The following is a 19,302-nucleotide window of genomic DNA, read 5'->3' on the forward strand; positions in this document are numbered from 1 at the left end:
TGTTTTGGTGACGGATATTTACCACTTCAATCCCAAGCCTTCTGAGATGGAGTATATTGCTATTTTGCCAAATCAAATGAGATGAGAACTACCTGACTAGGAACAAATGTTAGACAAATGTCATAAAAAATGTAGCCTGTATATAAAGGAAGGTTGTAGCCCACTGAAATAAAATGTAAAGCCAATGCATAAGTGACTTAAACCTCCACTCTTTCTAACTGCCAGCAGGGTCGGCTCCTCTGGTTGGAATTTAAAATTTTCAAAGTAGTTAAGATTCAGGCTACCTTGTGTGTTTGACAACATGCTACCATATGAGCATTCAGTGTTGTCTGCTCAGTGAGTATGGGCCTCTAACAATAAGTAACTACCAATTTTGCTCTGCACATATTCTCTTGGAAAATAACACAACTGCTGCTGTAGCATTGGTTTCCTAAATGAATCTACACTAGGCATGTCACCACAACTAATACTTGCTCTATCTTTTGATATTACAGTTTTTAAGAAAGAATGCAGACAATGTCAGCAGTGTCTGTACCGAGGCTGACATTGTTCAGAATTGATGTGGACAGCATACACCTGCAAATGTTTTTGTAAAACCTTTACATGCTGAAGAAGAAAAATGCCCACAAGCCACTGCAAAAACTACACTAGAAAGATGGCGACTAGAGAGCAGCTCTGACAATAACTCCACCCTGACTCACTGATAAGAAAGGCAGTTACAGACAGGCATAAAAATACCTTTTGATGTTTTCTTGAAATACAAGTTAGCACTTTTTTGAGACAGCTGGCTGTGACATGATCAACTATGCTCCATATTTGCAATGGCTAAATGCTCATAATGCAATTAAAATTATACCAGGGGTGGGCAACTCCAGGCCTCGAGGGCCGGTGTCCTGCAGGTTTTAGACGTTTCCTTGATCCAACACAGCTGATTCAAATGGCTAAATTACCTCCTCAACATGTCCTGAAGTTCTCCAGAGGATTAGTAATGAACTAATCATGTGATTCAGGTGTGTTAACCCAGGGTAATATCTAAAACCTGCAGGACACCGGTCCTAGAGGCCTGGAGTTGCTCACCCCTGCATTATACCATGCAGTAATGTTAGTAGGTGACTCGACAACCATGTCAGTCTGTGACCTGTCAACAAAATATAATCTTGAGATTTTAACTCATTTGTCCACCATGACCATATCAGTGATTTAAAACTACTTTTTAATAAAGGAGTTTATGTTTATGTTTAGGTGGGAATATCTTTTACTTTCACCATTAAAAACGGTATCAAGAGTCACTGATTTTGGTACCATGTAAAAAAAAATTCTGCCATCCTAGTTCACGCTCCATATTATAATTTCCCAAAACATAATTCCTAATGGGCCAAATGCCTTTTGAAAATAAAGCTGCAGAGTTTTCTTTGGCCTGTACCGTCCAAAACACCTGCCACGACTCTGATTTAGTTTATTAATTATTGACATTCATTCATCCATCCATATCTAAAGTTAATCAGCATAACAAATAAAACAGTGCCCAAAAAGTTAATATCTAAAAGTCAATAATGAAAAAACTCTTATAAAATTTATTAACTCACTTGGCAACATCCACAATAGTCTGAACCCTGATGGCTCCATCCAGGTGCACATGCAGCTCAACCTGTGAATGAGACCAAATAAACTGATTATCAAAAATACTTCCATGCAGAAACCTGGTGGTGATAAACCAGAGTTTATAGAAGACAAATATGATGTCAGTGGAGCAGCAAGTAAGAGCAGGGGTGGTGTTGCAATTCTGTGATTTGGCTGCAGCCCATCATGAATGCAGTATGCATGACAGAGCAACAAGTGGTGAAAAGGCCAGCAGTGCCAGGGAAGGGTCACAATAAGTATTCTGGCTCTCCTTCCATCGCTGTGAGTGCTGATGTATCCAACCAGATGACAAATGATAAATCTCTGCCCCTCCCTTAACAGCTGAGACCTTGGTTGTCACAGCGAGGTTCAAATGAAAATTTTCCTACCACAGACATTTAATTCTAACCTCTGGTTAGAAGTGATGATGAGCAAAGAACTAGGCAAGGTTATTGAAACTTGTTTCAATAAAAGTTTAATCTTTTTATTGCCTTAATGAACTGATTAATATGCCTTAATCAGCTTCTGATTGAGTAGTGGGAACCGACACAGGACACTGTTTTTGCCAAAGCTTAAAATTAGAGAAACTTGGGACAGTTTAGGACATTATCTGAAGATGAGGTTCGGGGAAGGCAGAACAGATGGTAACTACATGCACTCTGTGATTATTAGCACAGTTCTCACATTGGCTGTATTCTCATGTGCACCTCCATCAGGCAGTGTTTACAAAGGTTTATGCTGCAGTGCACATGTAAAAAAAAGCTCATGTTTTTATTGCTCTGAAGCAAGCAGGGCTCAGTGGGAAAAGCTGATGTACTCACGTTCATGCTCCAAAATCATCACATTCTGACAGCTGGGATGTTTATTCACTCTTTTTTTTGCTTCTTTGGAAACTGATATTTTACATTAAATAAATATTATAGAGAAAAGCGTCAGGCTCTGGAGATACTTATTAAATCGTGGACAGCTGAATTTAAGAGCGTTTCTGTTTCCCTAGAAAATGCCAGATGTTTCAGGTTTGCATCTTTTTCACCTGGAAAAGCCTGGATTCATCTCATATGAGACTGGGGAATGGTTCAAATCATTTTTCCAACATAAAAGGGAATTCAAAGGTTTGATGCCACTGGCCCCTCTTAAATGATGGGTTTGGAAATATGACAAATCTCTGTGTGGTTTTCTAAATAATTTTTCATATCAGAACTTTCAATAATAGCAATGAATAGAAATGATTTAATTGGAGCTGTTAAAATACAGATCTACAATATCTGTAGCTCTGCACATGACAGAAAGAGGCTTTATGCATTATTAAATGAAGTTATGTCAGCTAAGTGGCGCCACACAACCTTCTTATCATACTTCTGTCTAAGGACAAGCCCAGGCTGTGAGTAATATTAAAAACAACATCAGCCCAGTAGTTCCATTGCATCAAATGTTCTGAATTTGAGTGTGCTGCCATGCTGACCTGTGAAACTTGTGACAGAGCCATGAAATCCCAATTTTATGGAAAGATTACAAAGTCTGTCTTTGTCTATTGATCACTTTAGAAAAATGAGTAACACTACTCAGTTTTCAGTAACTCTGGTACTTTAAAGGCTCCAGATTAAAGTTCATAAATTAACGGAGTCAGAAAAATTAGCAACTATTAATACTTACAAGTTGTTTAAGGTGTTTCACATTATTAGCTTCCAGCTCTACAGGTATGGCTTTGTGTTTTTTTCTGTTTTATATTGTCATGCCAAAACATAATAAATAACAACATAACCACCAAATGCCTTCATGTATTATATATACATGAATACATATTTTCCTCTTTTTTGTATAGTAAGCATGACTTTGAAAGTCAGCATGAAGCTGAAAGTTTTTACATACTTCATAAGAGGTATTTTAGATATATATGCAGGTATTTCTGCTGCAATCATGGTGTCAGACTCTTCAGAGCAGGTGTGTTATTCACCAAAGAAGAAACTGAAAATTTAAAAAGTTTCAACCACTTAACTGTATAACTGCATAGAAATTCCCAAATATGAGATGAATTAAGTATTTCTCACTATGATCTTCAATGACACAACCTTGCAGTTTTTTAAGACTTTTTTCAGAGTCCAGTAATAACCTATTGAAACACAACAACTTAGTAGAAAATTGCTAGTTGGAGCAAGATTTGCTTCTATTACATGAACCGTCTACACAGCTCAGTAGCAGCATCCTTTTTGGTGTGACAATGGAAACCAAAGAGCAGATGTTTCTATCCAAATGTTCACCACAGAAATGAGTGTGCATCTTTGAGGTTGTTGATGTCTCTTGCCTACAACACCACACAAAAGCCGAGCGTGTCAGCAATATTGCAGCCTCATGGCTGTCTGCAGACAGGAGACAGCTGGGTAATCAAGTTCAAGTTCAGGGATTTATGCGGTAGTTCTTTCAGTAAAATGGTAGTTCCTCTAGTACATTTTGTGCCTTATACAAACCAGTGTCACAAACAAGCTGTTTGTGAAGCTGTTTTTTAAGAAAATGACCACTTATCTACTCTGCAATTGTTAGGCAATCCTAAAATAGGAAGTTTAAAAAAAAAAAAGTTTGGACAGGATTCCAGTTGGGTCTATTTTGAAGCAACATTTGACTTCTGTCATCGCACAAAACTTTATGTTTCTATTTGTCTTAGCGCGTTTAATGTGATGCAGCTGTGCAGCACTAAAACACAACAGAAGCTCAATGAGAGCACACTATTCAGTCTTTCTGAAACCTTTCAGAAATTTCTGCTATTTTATAGATGAAGCAATCATTGTGTGATCAACAAAAATAATCAATCAGTGGTGATCATTTGCTACTTTGCCTTATAGGATCGTACACTGAATATGTTTGGTTTAGAACGGGTGGTCTGATAAAATAAGACATGCACAGATGCAAAATGTTTAGTGTTTTTGTAGTGATGTATGTGTTATGTGCCATTTCTTTAAGAAATGAATTATTACATTAGCACAGACCAGACCTAAGCCAGCAAAGAAACCCGCTGAAAGTAGTCTGTCTGACCAAACTTCCTGAAAATTTAAGCACCAGTCTGCAGAAAAAGTAATGTGAAACTTTGTCATAACAACAGTACTGTTCAACACTTATAGCTTATTCTTTGTGGACATTGGCTGTATTTTAGCTATATGCAATTGGAAGTTAAATATTAAAAATATATATGTGAGGATGCCAAATATGACACTGTGCACTATAGATTTAATTCTTGGACCCAGAGCACTATCTGGATCTGGATTAGTTTGTCCTTCTTTGGAACGTGAAGACAAAATTTCTTCCATTTATTTATTCATTTTTTCAGTCTGATTTAGATGTGACGTGAAACTACTGAAACTTTAATCCAGATCCAGAACTTCTAGGTTGGGCCAAACATCGATTCTACAAAAATGAATTAAACTCTTTTTGAGTAATCCAACTAAGCAACAGACAAGCAAAACAAGTCATGTAGCCTCATAGGTGAAGTTAATTCGCTTAACAACCATAGTTTAGCAAACAAAACCCAATGATCACAGACCGCACTAATCCTGATCTACAGCACTGTGACGCAATCAACATATACAGTAAAACGTGTTTGGTGAACCGGTGACAGTTGTTGCTGCACACAATGAGCTCTTCAACTGCATACTAATGTGTAATGAGATTATCTCTTTCAGCAGCCACCGCACCCTGAGGTTCAGTTATCTCCATTTACAAAATTTTCACAAGCCAACATCACGTGACCTCAACACTGCATGGCAACAGAACCCACATCCTTTTCTCTGCCTCTGTCTGCTTCTAAGAAGAACAGGTACCAGGCTCCAAAGGGCACCAATATACACTTCACGCCTGTGTGCCTGATTTGCATGTCAAACTGTCTGACTAATACGTTCATTTGACTGTTAAACGTTGTTATGGTCATCGGTTGTCATTATCATCCCTTTAAAAGTATTATTGATAAGCTATATTAGGAAAATAATGTAAAAGCTGTGTTTGGTTTGTTTATTATTCAGCGAGGACAGAATCGGGCTCATAAAGCCTTTTATCCCACGAGCGCACATTAATTCATCAATCTTTAACTGCCACGATCAAGTTCTGAGACCTTCCCCAATTTCTTTGCTTTGCGGCAAAAGGACATTGAAATGAAAGGTGCTGCACACGGCTCCTTTCATTCATACACCGGGTTTTGTCCCTTTAAAGGAGGGTAGTCAAATTTCAAACTCGAAGCAACAAAAATAAAGTTTTTCCGTGTTTGAGTGCGGGTATTACGACAGCAGGAAGGAAGTTGTTTAAAAAAAAAGTTAAACTTTATTTTATGTTTATTTTTTAAACCTTTCTTTTGAGTCCTTTTTGTCGAGGGGGTTCTCACAACAGGGTTCCCAAACAGTGTCAAAGCAGGCGTACCGGGCGTAAAACCATGGAAAAATCTGCCCCTTCAATAATTCACCCACTTTCCGCTTGAATTATTAAAGCTCACACTACAGTGAGCCGGCTGAGCTGTGAACGTACCTTCGGCTTGTTGAATACTACTTGTTCAGATGAGCGATCGGCCATCGTAGAGAATGCGCGGTTGTGGCTGAGCCTGCTGGTGTACAGAGAGCTGACGAGTGGAGAACCTAAGCTTATCGCCGCTCGCCTTGCTATTATATGCATGACTCGGGGACACGCCTTTTCCCCCTCCCAAATGCAAAAAGCAGCGCCAAAGGGCTGCTTCTGCTGAACTACAAAGTGAGAAGTGATGGTGTGCAGATCAGCAACAGGCTGTGCGCTTTAGTGTGCATTAAACATGCGTAGCCTTAACAACAGCGAGCAGAAGGATTAATGGCTCTGTTGTCTGTGGAGCAGCTTTGCACCCATGTGATGGGAGCTTTGCAGCCATCTAATTAGCCTAATAATATGAAACCAGGTTATGAAACAGCGAATTCATTTGCATTTATTCGAATCTCTGATCACTGAGACCCCAGAAAAGGACAATAATCACAAACAAAAAGAATAATTTTGTTGTAATAAACTTCACTTTGACAATTTGGAGCTTTTAAAAGAATCCATTTGCCTCAAGGGTCATTGGCCTCCTTCAAATGCTTCAAATAGCTGCCTGTGGAAAGTGCACAACCTCTTAATCCCAACAACAGGTTAGACTCTTTTTCTCTCAGCATTAAAAGTGTTGAACTCAGACCTAAATTAAGGGCTGAAACTGGTGTAGTTTAGTTGGGAAACAATAATAATGGCACCACATAGCAGTGGCAATTTGAGGATTATTTTGTATTTTCAGATGATATGTTAACCAGATTTCATTATAAACCAAGAAGAAGAAAATAAGACAGTTTATTGTTAGTCGGAGCTTTAATAACGACCAGCATCTTCAGTTACACAAACTGTTCATAGGAAGTTAAACCAGCGCCACAGCTTTGTAGCTGAATCTCTACCCACAGAAGCCCCAGTGTGTTCGTCACAGGGCACTTAGACTTGTCTTTAATAGTTTTTACTCTTTTTCTGCACCTCCTGTAACACAGCATCTAAAAACACATATGCATTACAGAGATTTCATTAGCTTGGAATGAATCAGACCTCTGTAGATGCTCAAATTAGCTGTAAATCAAATAGATTTAGATTTTAGTTTGCCAGTATGAACATGGATATCATAATTTCTTTCTTTCATTCTTTTTGTATTTTCAGATTTCATATCACAAAGATAAAATGCTTACACTTTTAACCAGCAGGTCCCAGTTTCTCATACCACTTACAGAAAATGTAAAAAGCACATTCACAGCTTTGGTTTCCATCGTCTGCAGCTATAAAGACATCATATTTCTCTTTAAATGTTTATCACTAATCTGCATAATCTGAGGCTGTTGTTTGCGTTTTAAAACAACTTCACATAGATGCAGAATTACTGCAATGTCATTTCTTTCTGCAGAAAACAGGCAACTGGTCAACTGATCTATAAGTACAGGAAATTATGTGGTAGTCTGTTCATTTAAAAAACAACAACAACAAAAAACCAGATAGCAGTCTTTTAGTAGATTGTGGTAAATTATGCAGTGCAGTGATGCAAAGAATTGTTTGCATAACTGTTTAACAGTTATGCACTGTTTACATTTCTTGTGGACTCAGGAGCCACACACTCCGTGTTATGCTTTGACTCCCTGAAGTTACACTCTGTCTCAATCACACAGTCAGAGCAGTTCTGATTGTACAGTCTGACAGCTGCAGGGAGGAAGGACCTGCGGAAACGCTCCTTCATGCATCTAGGATGCAGCAGTCTGTCACTGAAGGAGCTCTGCAGTTCAGCAACATTTCCATGCATGGGGTGGGAGACTCTGTCCATCAGAGATGTTATTTTGGCCAGAGTCCTTCTGTCTCCCACCACCTGCACTGGGTCCAGGGTGCATCCCAGAACAGAGCTGGCCTTCCTGATGAGTTTATCCAACCTCTTCCTCTCAGCTGCCGATAAACCGCTGCTCCAACATACCACACTGTAAAAAATGACAGATGCCACCACAGAGTCATAGAAGGTCTTTAAAAGCGCTCCCTGTACTCCAAATGACCTCAGCCGCCTCAGCAGGTAGAGTCTGCTCTGACCCTTCCTGTAAAGAGCATCAGTGTTGTGGCTCCAGTCCAGTTTATTATTCAGGTGAACACCCAGGTACCTATAAGAGTCCACTATCTCAATGTCCACTCCCTGGATGTTCACCGGTGTCAGTGTGGTGGGTCTGCGTCTCCGGAAGTCCACCACCAACTCCTTGAAGGTAATAAACTAACTTTGCAATGTTTGATTTGGAGCTTTACATTTGCTGCCCTTGCGATTTCACTCATTAAAGAACAAAAGGTTGTTTATAATGCATGCATCCAACCCACACATTTCCCTTGCTAGGTCCACTGACTGCAGGTGGGAAGACCTGGGCAGTTTTGTGCACAATTGTAAGAGAGCTTGTGATTGGCAAGTCAGGGAGGACCCAAAAGTGTTGTTCTCCCTAAAAATCTGAGTGCTTATAAAACAGTTATGCTGTCTATTGTTATACTGTTCACTGTGTTCACTCAGTTGAACTGGTGGGTCCCACTGTTGATCATTATTTGGTGCAGGCCACACCCTGTGCAGACTCCTCTCATTCACTGCTTGCAGAGGTGTCTGACAGCGTGTGGGCCTAATCTAAATATGATGTGGGACTGATTAAAGATTGTGAACCAGGTGTCATCATCTTGTCCTGTCAACTTAGTGGGTTATGAATTGATATTTAAACTAGTTGATTGTTAATAGATCTGGGAAAGATCATTTGATTATAACACACGTGAGCAGAATGTTGCAAATGAGTGGAGACTAAAGGACTGAGTTTCCTGTCTCTGATGTATGGGTGAAGCTTGCACCTAGACACACAAACACCTGACTACATGGGAGCAAACTTGCTTTGTCAAATATATGACAGCATGTCACATGGTTTTATTTTACAAGCTAAATACAACGAATGGGTCTATGACTAAAATACAGTGGCTTGCAAAAGTATTCAGCCCCCTTGAACTTTTCCACATTTTGTCACATTACAACCACAAACATTAATCAATTTTATTGGAATTCCACGTGAAAGACCAATACAAAGTAGTGTACACTTGAGAAGTGGATCGAAAATCATACATGATTCCAAACATTTTTTACAAATAAATAATTGAAAAGTGGGGTGTGCGTAATTATTCAGCCCCCTGAGTCAATACTTTGTAGAACCACCTTTTGCTGCAATTACAGCTGCCAGTCTTTTAGGGTATGTCTCTACCAGCTTTGCACATCTAGTGACTGAAATTCTTGCCCATTCTTCTTTGCAAAACAGCTCCAGCTCAGTCAGATTAGATGGACAGCGTTTGTGAACAGCAGGTTTCAGATCTTGCCACAGATTCTGGATTGGATTTAGACACCAGACAGGTCAGGGATAAAGTTATTGAGAAATTTAAAGCTGGCTTAGGCTACAAAAAGATTTCCCAAGCCTTGAACATCCCACGGAGCACTGTTCAAGCCATCATACAGAAATGGAAGGAGTATGGCACAACTGTAAACCTACCAAGACAAGGCCGTCCACCTAAACTCACAGGCCGAACAAGGAGAGCGCTGATCAGAAATGCATCCAAGAGGCCCATGGTGACTCTGGACGAGCTGCAGAGATCTACAGCTCAGGTGGGGGAATCTGTTCATAGGACAACTATTAGTCGTGCACTGCACAAAGTTGGCCTTTATGGAAGAGTGGCAAGAAGAAAGCCATTGTTAACAGAAAACCATAAGAAGTCCCGTTTGCAGTTTGCCACAAGCCATGTGGAGGACACAGCAAACGTGGAAGAAGGTGCTCTGGTCAGATGAGACCAAAATGGAACTTTTTGGCCAAAATGCAAAACGCTATGTGTGGCGGAAAACTAACACTGCACATCACTCTGAACACACCATCCCCACTGTCAAATATGGTGGTGGCAGCATCATGCTCTGGGGTGCTTCTCTTCAGCAGGGACAGGGAAGCTGGTCAGAGTTGATGGGAAGATGGATGGAGCCAAATACAGGGCAATCTTGGAAGAAAACCTCTTGGAGTCTGCAAAAGACTTGAGACTGGGGCGGAGGTTCACCTTCCAGCAGGACAACGACCCTAAACATAAAGCCAGGGCAACAATGGAATGGTTTAAAACAAAACATATCCATGTGTTAGAATGGCCCAGTCAAAGTCCAGATCTAAATCCAATCGAGAATCTGTGGCAAGATCTGAAAACTGCTGTTCACAAACGCTGTCCATCTAATCTGACTGAGCTGGAGCTGTTTTGCAAAGAAGAATGGGCAAAGATTTCAGTCTCCAGATGTGCAAAGCTGGTAGAGACATACCCTAAAAGACTGGCAGCTGTAATTGCAGCAAAAGGTGGTTTTACAAAGTATTGACTCAGGGGGCTGAATAATTACGCACACCCCACTTTTCAGTTATTTATTTGTAAAAAATGTTTGGAATCATGTATGATTTTCGATCCACTTCTCACGTGTACACCACTTTGTATTGGTCTTTCACGTGGAATTCCAATAAAATTGATTCATGTTTGTGGCTGTAATGTGACAAAATGTGGAAAAGTTCAAGGGGGCCGAATACTTTTGCAAGCCACTGTAAGTGTAACAGTGCAGGCCAAGGGAAGAAACTCTCATTCCAGGGATACAACATTGCAATGAGGTGTTTAGTAAGCATCTGACACTAAACATTAGTGTTGTGTGAATTGTGCAGCTGCTAATAAAAAATTCTCTGTGTCTTTAGCAGGTGGAACTATGCCTGTTGACCCCAGACTCTCCAGAACTGCGTGATATCTTGGAGCACTTGTGGGCAACCAGTGAATATGATGTGGGGGAAATGAACACGGGTAGTGACTCTTAAGTCTGAGTTCAGAACAAGTAAGCAAAAGTAACTAATTAAAGCAGTGAATGCAACACTGCATGTCATGGCACCTGAAGTTCTAATCCTCACACCATATTGTTCCACCAGAAAAACAGATTTTTTCTGTGATTTTCAACGATATTTGTAAATCCCTTTAGGATGTTTTAAACTGTTTTAAACAAACTGATTACCTTACAACAAAGATCAAAAAAGCACTGACTAGATAGAAAATGCTTATTTGATTTTTATTAAAATTATTAGATAAAGCTGTTTTGTTATTTTAAAATATACAGAATGCAAATGTGCTCATAACCAAGTTGGCACTCTGTATTTTGAGAGTTAAGAGCTTCATTTAGCGTTACTGTCTGGATTGATATATTGCAGGATGACGTAGAGTGCAGAGGGGGTTTTTTTTCAGCATGCTTACACATACACACAATAATGGGTAGAGTAGACCTTGGGTCAAAGCTAGCCAGAGAGATGGGGTTTTTTTCTTTCTTCTTTTCTGTCTCTAACAGAGGAGGGGGCAGACACGAGACGAGGTCGGGACGTGGACAGAAGAGGATTTGTAGCTGTGTGGAAACACATGGCTACTTGTGGTGTTACCTTAGACTGACTTTGATCACTGATATCAGTTAGATGTTCTTTGTATTTATCCACAGGTTGAGTGGTATTCATTGTCCTTGATGGCGAACATCTGGACATGGCAAAATAGAACTGCACAATGGAGTGTGTGTGGTGTTTGGTGTTGTGTGTGCATCTTCATCCCTAACAATACTGATGATAATGATTCTTTTACAGAAACAATCACTAAATGGGAAACATTGGATGATGGATTTTATGATGAGGCTTGATAAACATGTTTCACACCGAATGACTTACTTATCTTATATACAGCTTCTCATGAATGAACAAATACACTTAACTAAAGTGTTAAAGCTCTCCTTTAGCAGACTCAGATGAAGAAGAGAGGATGGTGAGAGTAAGGATGACCACTAAGTGTAAAATTTCACCTCTAACACTGTGGAATGATGCACATAGCGAACCTCTCTGAGTATGCACTGGTGTTGATACTATTGGTGTTGAATTACACCTTTCCTTTTGGTGATTTTTGTATGGTAAATGGCCTGTATTTGTATAGCGCTTTACTAGTCCCTAAGGACTCCAAAGCACTTTGCACATCCAGTCATCCACCCATTCACACACTGGTGATGGCAAGCTACATTGTAGCCACAGCCACCCTGGGGCGCACTGACGGAGGCGAGGCTGCCGGACACTGGCGCCACCGGGCCCTGGCGCCACCGGGCCCTCTGACCACCACCAGTAGGCAACGGGTGAAGTGTCTTGCCCAAGGACACAACGACCGAGACTGTCCAAGCCGGGGCTCGAACCGGCAACCTTCCGATTACAAGGCAAACGCCCAACTCTTGAGCCACGGTCGCCCCATTAAACAATCAAAGGGTCGGATGTTATGGAAAAATTCTAGTTTATCCTCACATTTAGATTTATGTGTTTAGAATCTTACTGTATAACCTTTGTCTGCTTAAGATGAAGCAAGTATGCGTCAGCATGACCTTGTGAAAACTGTTAGCTAGGCGTAATGATGTTTTACTATGTTATCTGATAACTGTTTTGCTCAGAAGGATGAAACTCAGGGCCAGCGCCAGGAGTTTCCAGGGAAAAGATAGTGGGAGTTGCTCTCTGCCCAGCCACAGCCCGTGGGACAGAAACCTGTTGTGACTAAAAGATACAGAGAGTTGCGAGTGGAGGGGTATAACAGAGGAGCTGAGACATCCCAAGGGCAGAGCTGGCATGACTGTGAACTGTGATGTTTGATGTGTGTGTTGGCTCTCCTGCGCACTAATAAATAGCTTGATCACAGCTCTTTCCGTGTCGCAGACCTTATTTGCAAAATTCCACGACAGTACAAAAACCTGTTTTAGGTGATGCTCAAATTTCAATAATATTTCTGCCTAATCAAAACTTTTTGTTGTGTGCTTTGACAACACTTTATAAAAACTGTATTTTCTTTTTTACACAAAGCACAGTTTGGTCCACCGGAATCTAAACAAAGTGAGTACATCCTCTTTTAACTTGACAGTCCATTGGGTGAAATCAGAGTCCAAACAGCTGTCAACAGAATGTCAAACTTGCGTGCTGTATTTTCAGTCTGCTTTGGCAGCAGATTTTGCATTTTAACCAATGCAGGCCTCCCCTGAAATCAGCCCAGTCATCATTGCCAGTGACATGTGACCACTCTCCACTTAGTTTCTACTTTCAATCCACAGAAGCCTTCTGTTTGCTGACAAAGAAAACACTAAAATGATTCATAATCATGACATTTCTGTATGAGCTGCTTGTTCTTTTTCTATTATAAATCATCAGCTTTTTTGTTATGAGATAGTAATTCAGTTTTCTTTGCTGAGATTTTGAATGTCCTGCTTCCAACTAAACGGGCCAGAAGAATTTTATTTGTGAGGCCTAAAGCTGGAAAATTAGATTTGAGCAGCTCCAGAGTCCTTCTTTGTCCAGATAATCTGTCCGTCTTGCTGTGAGCAGTTTTCTCAAGAACCTTTTCTCGATGAAAACTAGTGGTGGAGGAAGTAGCTATCCCCGTCCTTTATGTAATACTTCAAGTAAAAATACTAATGCAACAAGTACTCAAAGCCATACACTGACAATGTTACTTAATTAAAAACATCTTTAGAATTATCAGAAATTGTACTTATTATTTTCATTAAAAAAGAGGTACAGAAATGTATTTAAGCGATACTGGAGTTGCTTTGTTTATCCAGCGCTGCTGAAGACACAGTTTCTGTTTAAAGCCTGTTCAAGACTGAGCGTACACAGAGGTTCCTCTCTTCACTTCCTAGCATTAACAAGTCGTTGTAACTCAGAGCAACCCTACAATTTTTCATCATAAAAGAATCCATTTTCAATTTAGAAAACATTCCATTGAGCCAGTGTGAAAAAAAACATCTGAGTGCCTGCATTCACTGCTTTCCTCTTCCATAAATAAGTCTCCATTACATGCTTATTAGCGTGTAAACAGTGCAGCATTTAATAAAGATAAGGAAGATTGGACAGGACTGACTCTTGGTCAACACAAGTCTGACATTTTAACTGTTAACAGCTGTTAGCTCATCTGCCCCATTAATGTAGAGACAATGGCATCATGTTTAAAAAAACGCTGCACTAAAGATGTGAAACTATAAATCTGATGTGTCTTCAACAGAGAGTTTTTCCTAAGGCCTTATGCATGAAGCTCTTTTTAGTGAGGTCGATTAGATAATGTTTTGAAAAGCCTTTTGTGCAGGCACAGGAGAAATGAGAGAAAAACATGCATGGTCGACAGTTCCCAATTCCTTTTTTATCTTGTTCATAAGAAACAGAGAAGTCTTTGTCTTAAAGAATAAACAAATATTCATATGGAAAGAAAGAGGCTACACATATCTTAAATATTTGCTTTTAGTTGCTCCTCGTGGGTATCAAAAAGGACAAGTTTGCTTCGATGTTTAACAAATACAGTAATGTTGGAAATGGTATATGTCACTTTAATCAATGAGATTCAGACATGCTGTTAAGCAGATGCTACAAACTACACAGATTAGATTTCATTCAGCCACAAAAGTTTTACTAAGTCCAAAAGTGATATTGGCCAGGACCTCACTCAAAGTTAGTTTGTGCAATCCAACAAGGAGGTCTCTCCTTTCTTACTTTCTTTCTTTTTAAAGCTTGCACAACCTTTTATTTATGGACGGCACCACTGACATGTTGTCAACAGGATACAGGTTTTCCCCCAAACTGTTCTCACAAAACGCCAGAGTTCGCAGTTGTCATAAATATCACTTTATGACATTGCTTTAATCTCGCAATACTTCACATATTCTCTGAATAACATGATAATTACTAACAGATGTGCTTGTGGCTTGCTGTTTCTAGTCATTTTGGAAAACATTTATTTGCTTGTTTAGTTCAGTACAAACTGTTTCTGTTTAAATTGATTTTTTTAAACATCTGGTGGTTAAATCTTATCCTGTGTCCAGAACAGAAAATGGAAGAGAAACTGACAAATCAGCAGTGAACATTCACAGCTGGGCGTCACTTGGAAACACCTGCTTGGCCTTCAGAGTTGTCACAAGTAACAAGAAAATAAAGACAGGATATATACACTCATTGAGTGCACTGCCAAAATCATTATGACTGGACATGATTGCAAAGTCTGTGCAGCAGAGACTGGACAGATGTTATAGCTGCTAATAGAAATCCCAGCAAATTTCCAGCAGGTGGCAGTGAAACATAACTTAAACTGTCTACTCAAACCGAAGGTAGATTTACTTTCTACCATGTGGTGTTATATGCTTTTGTATGTACTGGACACAAACTACGCAAACTACTTGGTAAATTATCAAAAGGTCTTGTTCATTTGTGAAGTTTTAGTCCTGCCATCATGAAGCCCAAATCAAGTCCCTGACCAATGAAAGATCTTTTCTTTTCAGCCTCCATCACATCAAAGCAGCGATTCTCTCCGTCCTTCCACCTAGACCACAGCTTTGATCTTTTTAATCAGTGGTGCTGCTTCTCATCTTGGTGATCTTTGGTTTTCAAAACTACACCAACCCAAACAAAGCAGCACCAATAGCACTGTGTGAGGGAGAAGGAGGGTGGGTGTTGTCTTTGGCACACTTTTGATTTGCTGTTTGGGTTTCTCCTCCTACACATATTCTCACATTCACAAATCTCAGATGTTGTTATGCAAAGGAAAGTTGCAAACATGACCACATTCCTCAGTGTGACAAGATATACTGATGAAAGCATAAATTTGCTAATTTCATCTCCATATCTTATGTTGCAGATGTTCAAAAGTATCACAAAAAATACAACCCTGATCGCAAAGAAATTGGAATACTGCGTAAATAAACACAGAGTTCAACGATCTGCAAAGATCATAAACCCATATTTTATTCACAATAAAGTGAAACACAACGTTAAATGTTTAAATTGAAAAAATTAGAAGAACATTTTACTCATTTTGAAGTTTGATGTCGGCAACAAGGCAGGTCCATGTTTGCCACTGTGTTGATCACACATGGCTTCTGTAAACTTTGTTCATAGACATTGATGTCTGGAAATGTCCCTGATGCCATGCAGAGATTTCCATGACAGAATCATGTCTGTTTTTAATGCAGTGCAACTGGAGGACCCACTGATCATGGGCATGTGATACAGATTTTTGATCTTTTCCCTTGCACACAGAGATTTCCCCAGATTCTCTAAATCTTTTGATGATATTATCTACTGTAGATTATTTGATATTTAAAGTCTTTGCAAGTTTACATTGAGGAACATTATTCTGAAACAATTTCCATCTTCAGATTGTAGCTGCACGAACCTCTGTCTACAAGGAGTGCAGAATTATTAGGCAAATGAGTATTTTGTCCACATCATCCTCTTCATGCATGTTGTCTTACTCCAAGCTGTATAGGCTCGAAAGCCTACTACCAATTAAGCATATTAGGTGATGTGCATCTCTGTAATGAGAAGGGGTGTGGTCTAATGACATCAACACCCTATATCAGGTGTGCATAATTATTAGGCAACTTCCTTTCCTTTGGCAAAATGGGTCAAAAGAAGGACTTGACAGGCTCAGAAAAGTCAAAAATAGTGAGATATCTTGCAGAGGGATGCAGCAGTCTTAAAATTGCAAAGCTTCTGAAGCGTGATCATCGAACAATCAAGCGTTTCATTCAAAATAGTCAACAGGGTCGCAAGAAGCGTGTGGAAAAACCAAGGCGCAAAATAACTGCCCATGAACTGAGAAAAGTCAAGCGTGCAGCTGCCAAGATGCCACATGCCACCAGTTTGGCCATATTTCAGAGCTGCAACATCACTGGAGTGCCCAAAAGCACAAGGTGTGCAATACTCAGAGACATGGCCAAGGTAAGAAAGGCTGAAAGACGACCACCACTGAACAAGACACACAAGCTGAAACGTCAAGACTGGGCCAAGAAATATCTCAAGACTGATTTTTCTAAGGTTTTATGGACTGATGAAATGAGAGTGAGTCTTGATGGGCCAGATGGATGGGCCCGTGGCTGGATTGGTAAAGGGCAGAGAGCTCCAGTCCGACTCAGACGCCAGCAAGGTGGAGGTGGAGTACTGGTTTGGGCTGGTATCATCAAAGATGAGCTTGTGGGGCCTTTTCGGGTTGAGGATGGAGTCAAGCTCAACTCCCAGTCCTACTGCCAGTTTCTGGAAGACACCTTCTTCAAGCAGTGGTACAGGAAGAAGTCTGCATCCTTCAAGAAAAACATGATTTTCATGCAGGACAATGCTCCATCACACAAGTACTCCACAGCGTGGCTGGCAAGAAAGGGTATAAAAGAAGAAAAACTAATGACATGGCCTCCTTGTTCACCTGATCTGAACCCCATTGAGAACCTGTGGTCCATCATCAAATGTGAGATTTACAAGGAGGAAAACAGTACACCTCTCTGAACAGTGTCTGGGAGGCTGTGGTTGCTGCTGCACGCAATGTTGATGGTGAACAGATCAAAACACTGACAGAATCCATGGATGGCAGGCTTTTGAGTGTCCTTGCAAAGAAAGGTGGCTATATTGGTCGCTGATTTGTTTTTTTGTTTTGTTTTGAATGTCAGAAATGTATATTTGTGAATGTGGAGATGTTATATTGGTTTCACTGGTAAAATAAATAATTGAAATGGGTATATATTTGTTTTTGTTAAGTTGCCTAATAATTATGCACAGTAATAGTCACCTGCACACACAGATATCCCCTAAAATAGCTAAAACTAAAACAAACTAAAACTACTTCCAAAAACATTCAGCTTTGATATTAATGAGTTTTTGGGTTCATTGAGAACATGGTTGTTGTTCAATAATAAAATTATTCCCCAAAAATACAACTTGCCTAATAATTCTGCACTCCCTGTATTGTTACATCTGAGAACCTTTGATGCTGCCATCAAATTCAAAATAAGCTGTTTTCAATACGATGTCACAGTTTAAACACTTCATAAGTTTTCTATGTTCCACTGTGAAAAGATGTGGGTTCATCAGATTTGTAAATCATTGCCTTCTGCTTTCCCAGGACTGGATGTTCCAAAGAAATTCATCCCACATGCAGACCAAGTAATAAAATGCCCCCCACAGCCCACACTCCTACAGAGAAGACCTACAGAGTCAAGTTCGTGACACTGAAACTACAAAAAGACAGAACAAGAATGGCTTGTTTTGGAAGCGTCTGCTAGTATCGTAGCAGAGACTTCATCTTGTCCTTACCATTGGGTGACATGGACAGACTTGTGGCTTTAGTCACTTCTGGCCATGCCTCAGCTCTGCCTGTGAATAAGGGAAATACCAGAACCCTGAAACTGAAATCTGTAAATTGAACTTAGCCATGTATTTAATTCAGTTAAGTTACAGCTTAATTAACTGCAATTGTCCCAATGTGATTTATATTGTAAGATAAAGACCTTTCAGTATTAAGAAAGAACCTCACTGATAAGACAGTCAGCTAACATTTTGGTGACTGTAAGAAGGAAAAGCTATTTTTTAACAGAGACCCTAAAAGCAAAATGTGCTATGGACATGACATTACTTGCATGCTGTATTGTACCGTATGTCTGCTTAATATTTCAGAGTTTTAAAAAAGGAGGGGGGGAAGGGTTAATATTTATATGTCCATTTTCATCATTGTTTTTTCAGCATCACAAAAATGTCTCTATGTGATCCGATTATTTTTCTGCCATAAAGCAGAGATGTTACATTGTCACTAGTTGGTGTTGTTGCAAATGACCAAATTATGACAAAATTACATAATGTTTTTCTTGAGAAGAGTCTTTGGGCTGAACCAGGCTCAGGGAGGGGCAGCCATCTGCAGTGCAGGGTGAGGGGAAAGTGCAGAGAGGAAAGATAAGTACAAAGAAACCACAAACAACACAGAGACCAAACCCAGTATAGTGATTAGACATCAGCTTTATCAGAAAGAAAAGTTTTACGCCTGAGCTTCAAAGTAGAGACAATTTAATGCTGATGAGTGTGTGGTTTGTGCATTTATCTCTGCATGTCAGGATAAGAAAGCTGATTTTTATCAGAGTAAAAAGATAAAAGGCAAACTGCATTTTATACTCACTCTGGCCACTAGAGGTCTCTCTTGCCTTATAGTGGTTCAAGGGCATGTGCGACAGAACGCTTCACAAAAGAAAAAATAAAGAAATCCTCTAATTTTAAAACGCATATTAAAGAAGTCAAAGCTGTTTTTAGATGGATTTTTTATAATAATTTT

General features: G+C 39.8%; 1 protein-coding gene across 1 annotated transcript in view; it reads right to left on the bottom strand.

The window, feature by feature from the left end:
- The window catches only part of ada (adenosine deaminase), a 19,809-nt gene extending 13,566 nt beyond the window's left edge, over nt 1-6,243 (bottom strand). The window contains exons 1-2 of the mRNA XM_031725742.2: nt 6,124-6,243; nt 1,587-1,648 (exon numbers count right to left, since the gene is read on the bottom strand). Of these exons, the coding sequence (XP_031581602.1) occupies nt 1,587-1,648; nt 6,124-6,168 (107 nt within the window). The 5' untranslated portion in view covers nt 6,169-6,243. The remainder of the gene's footprint in view (nt 1-1,586; nt 1,649-6,123) is intronic.
- Between the last annotated feature and the right edge of the window lie 13,059 nt (nt 6,244-19,302).

This window comes from Oreochromis aureus, linkage group 20 (genome assembly GCF_013358895.1).
Source record: "Oreochromis aureus strain Israel breed Guangdong linkage group 20, ZZ_aureus, whole genome shotgun sequence".
NCBI lineage: Eukaryota > Metazoa > Chordata > Actinopteri > Cichliformes > Cichlidae > Oreochromis > Oreochromis aureus.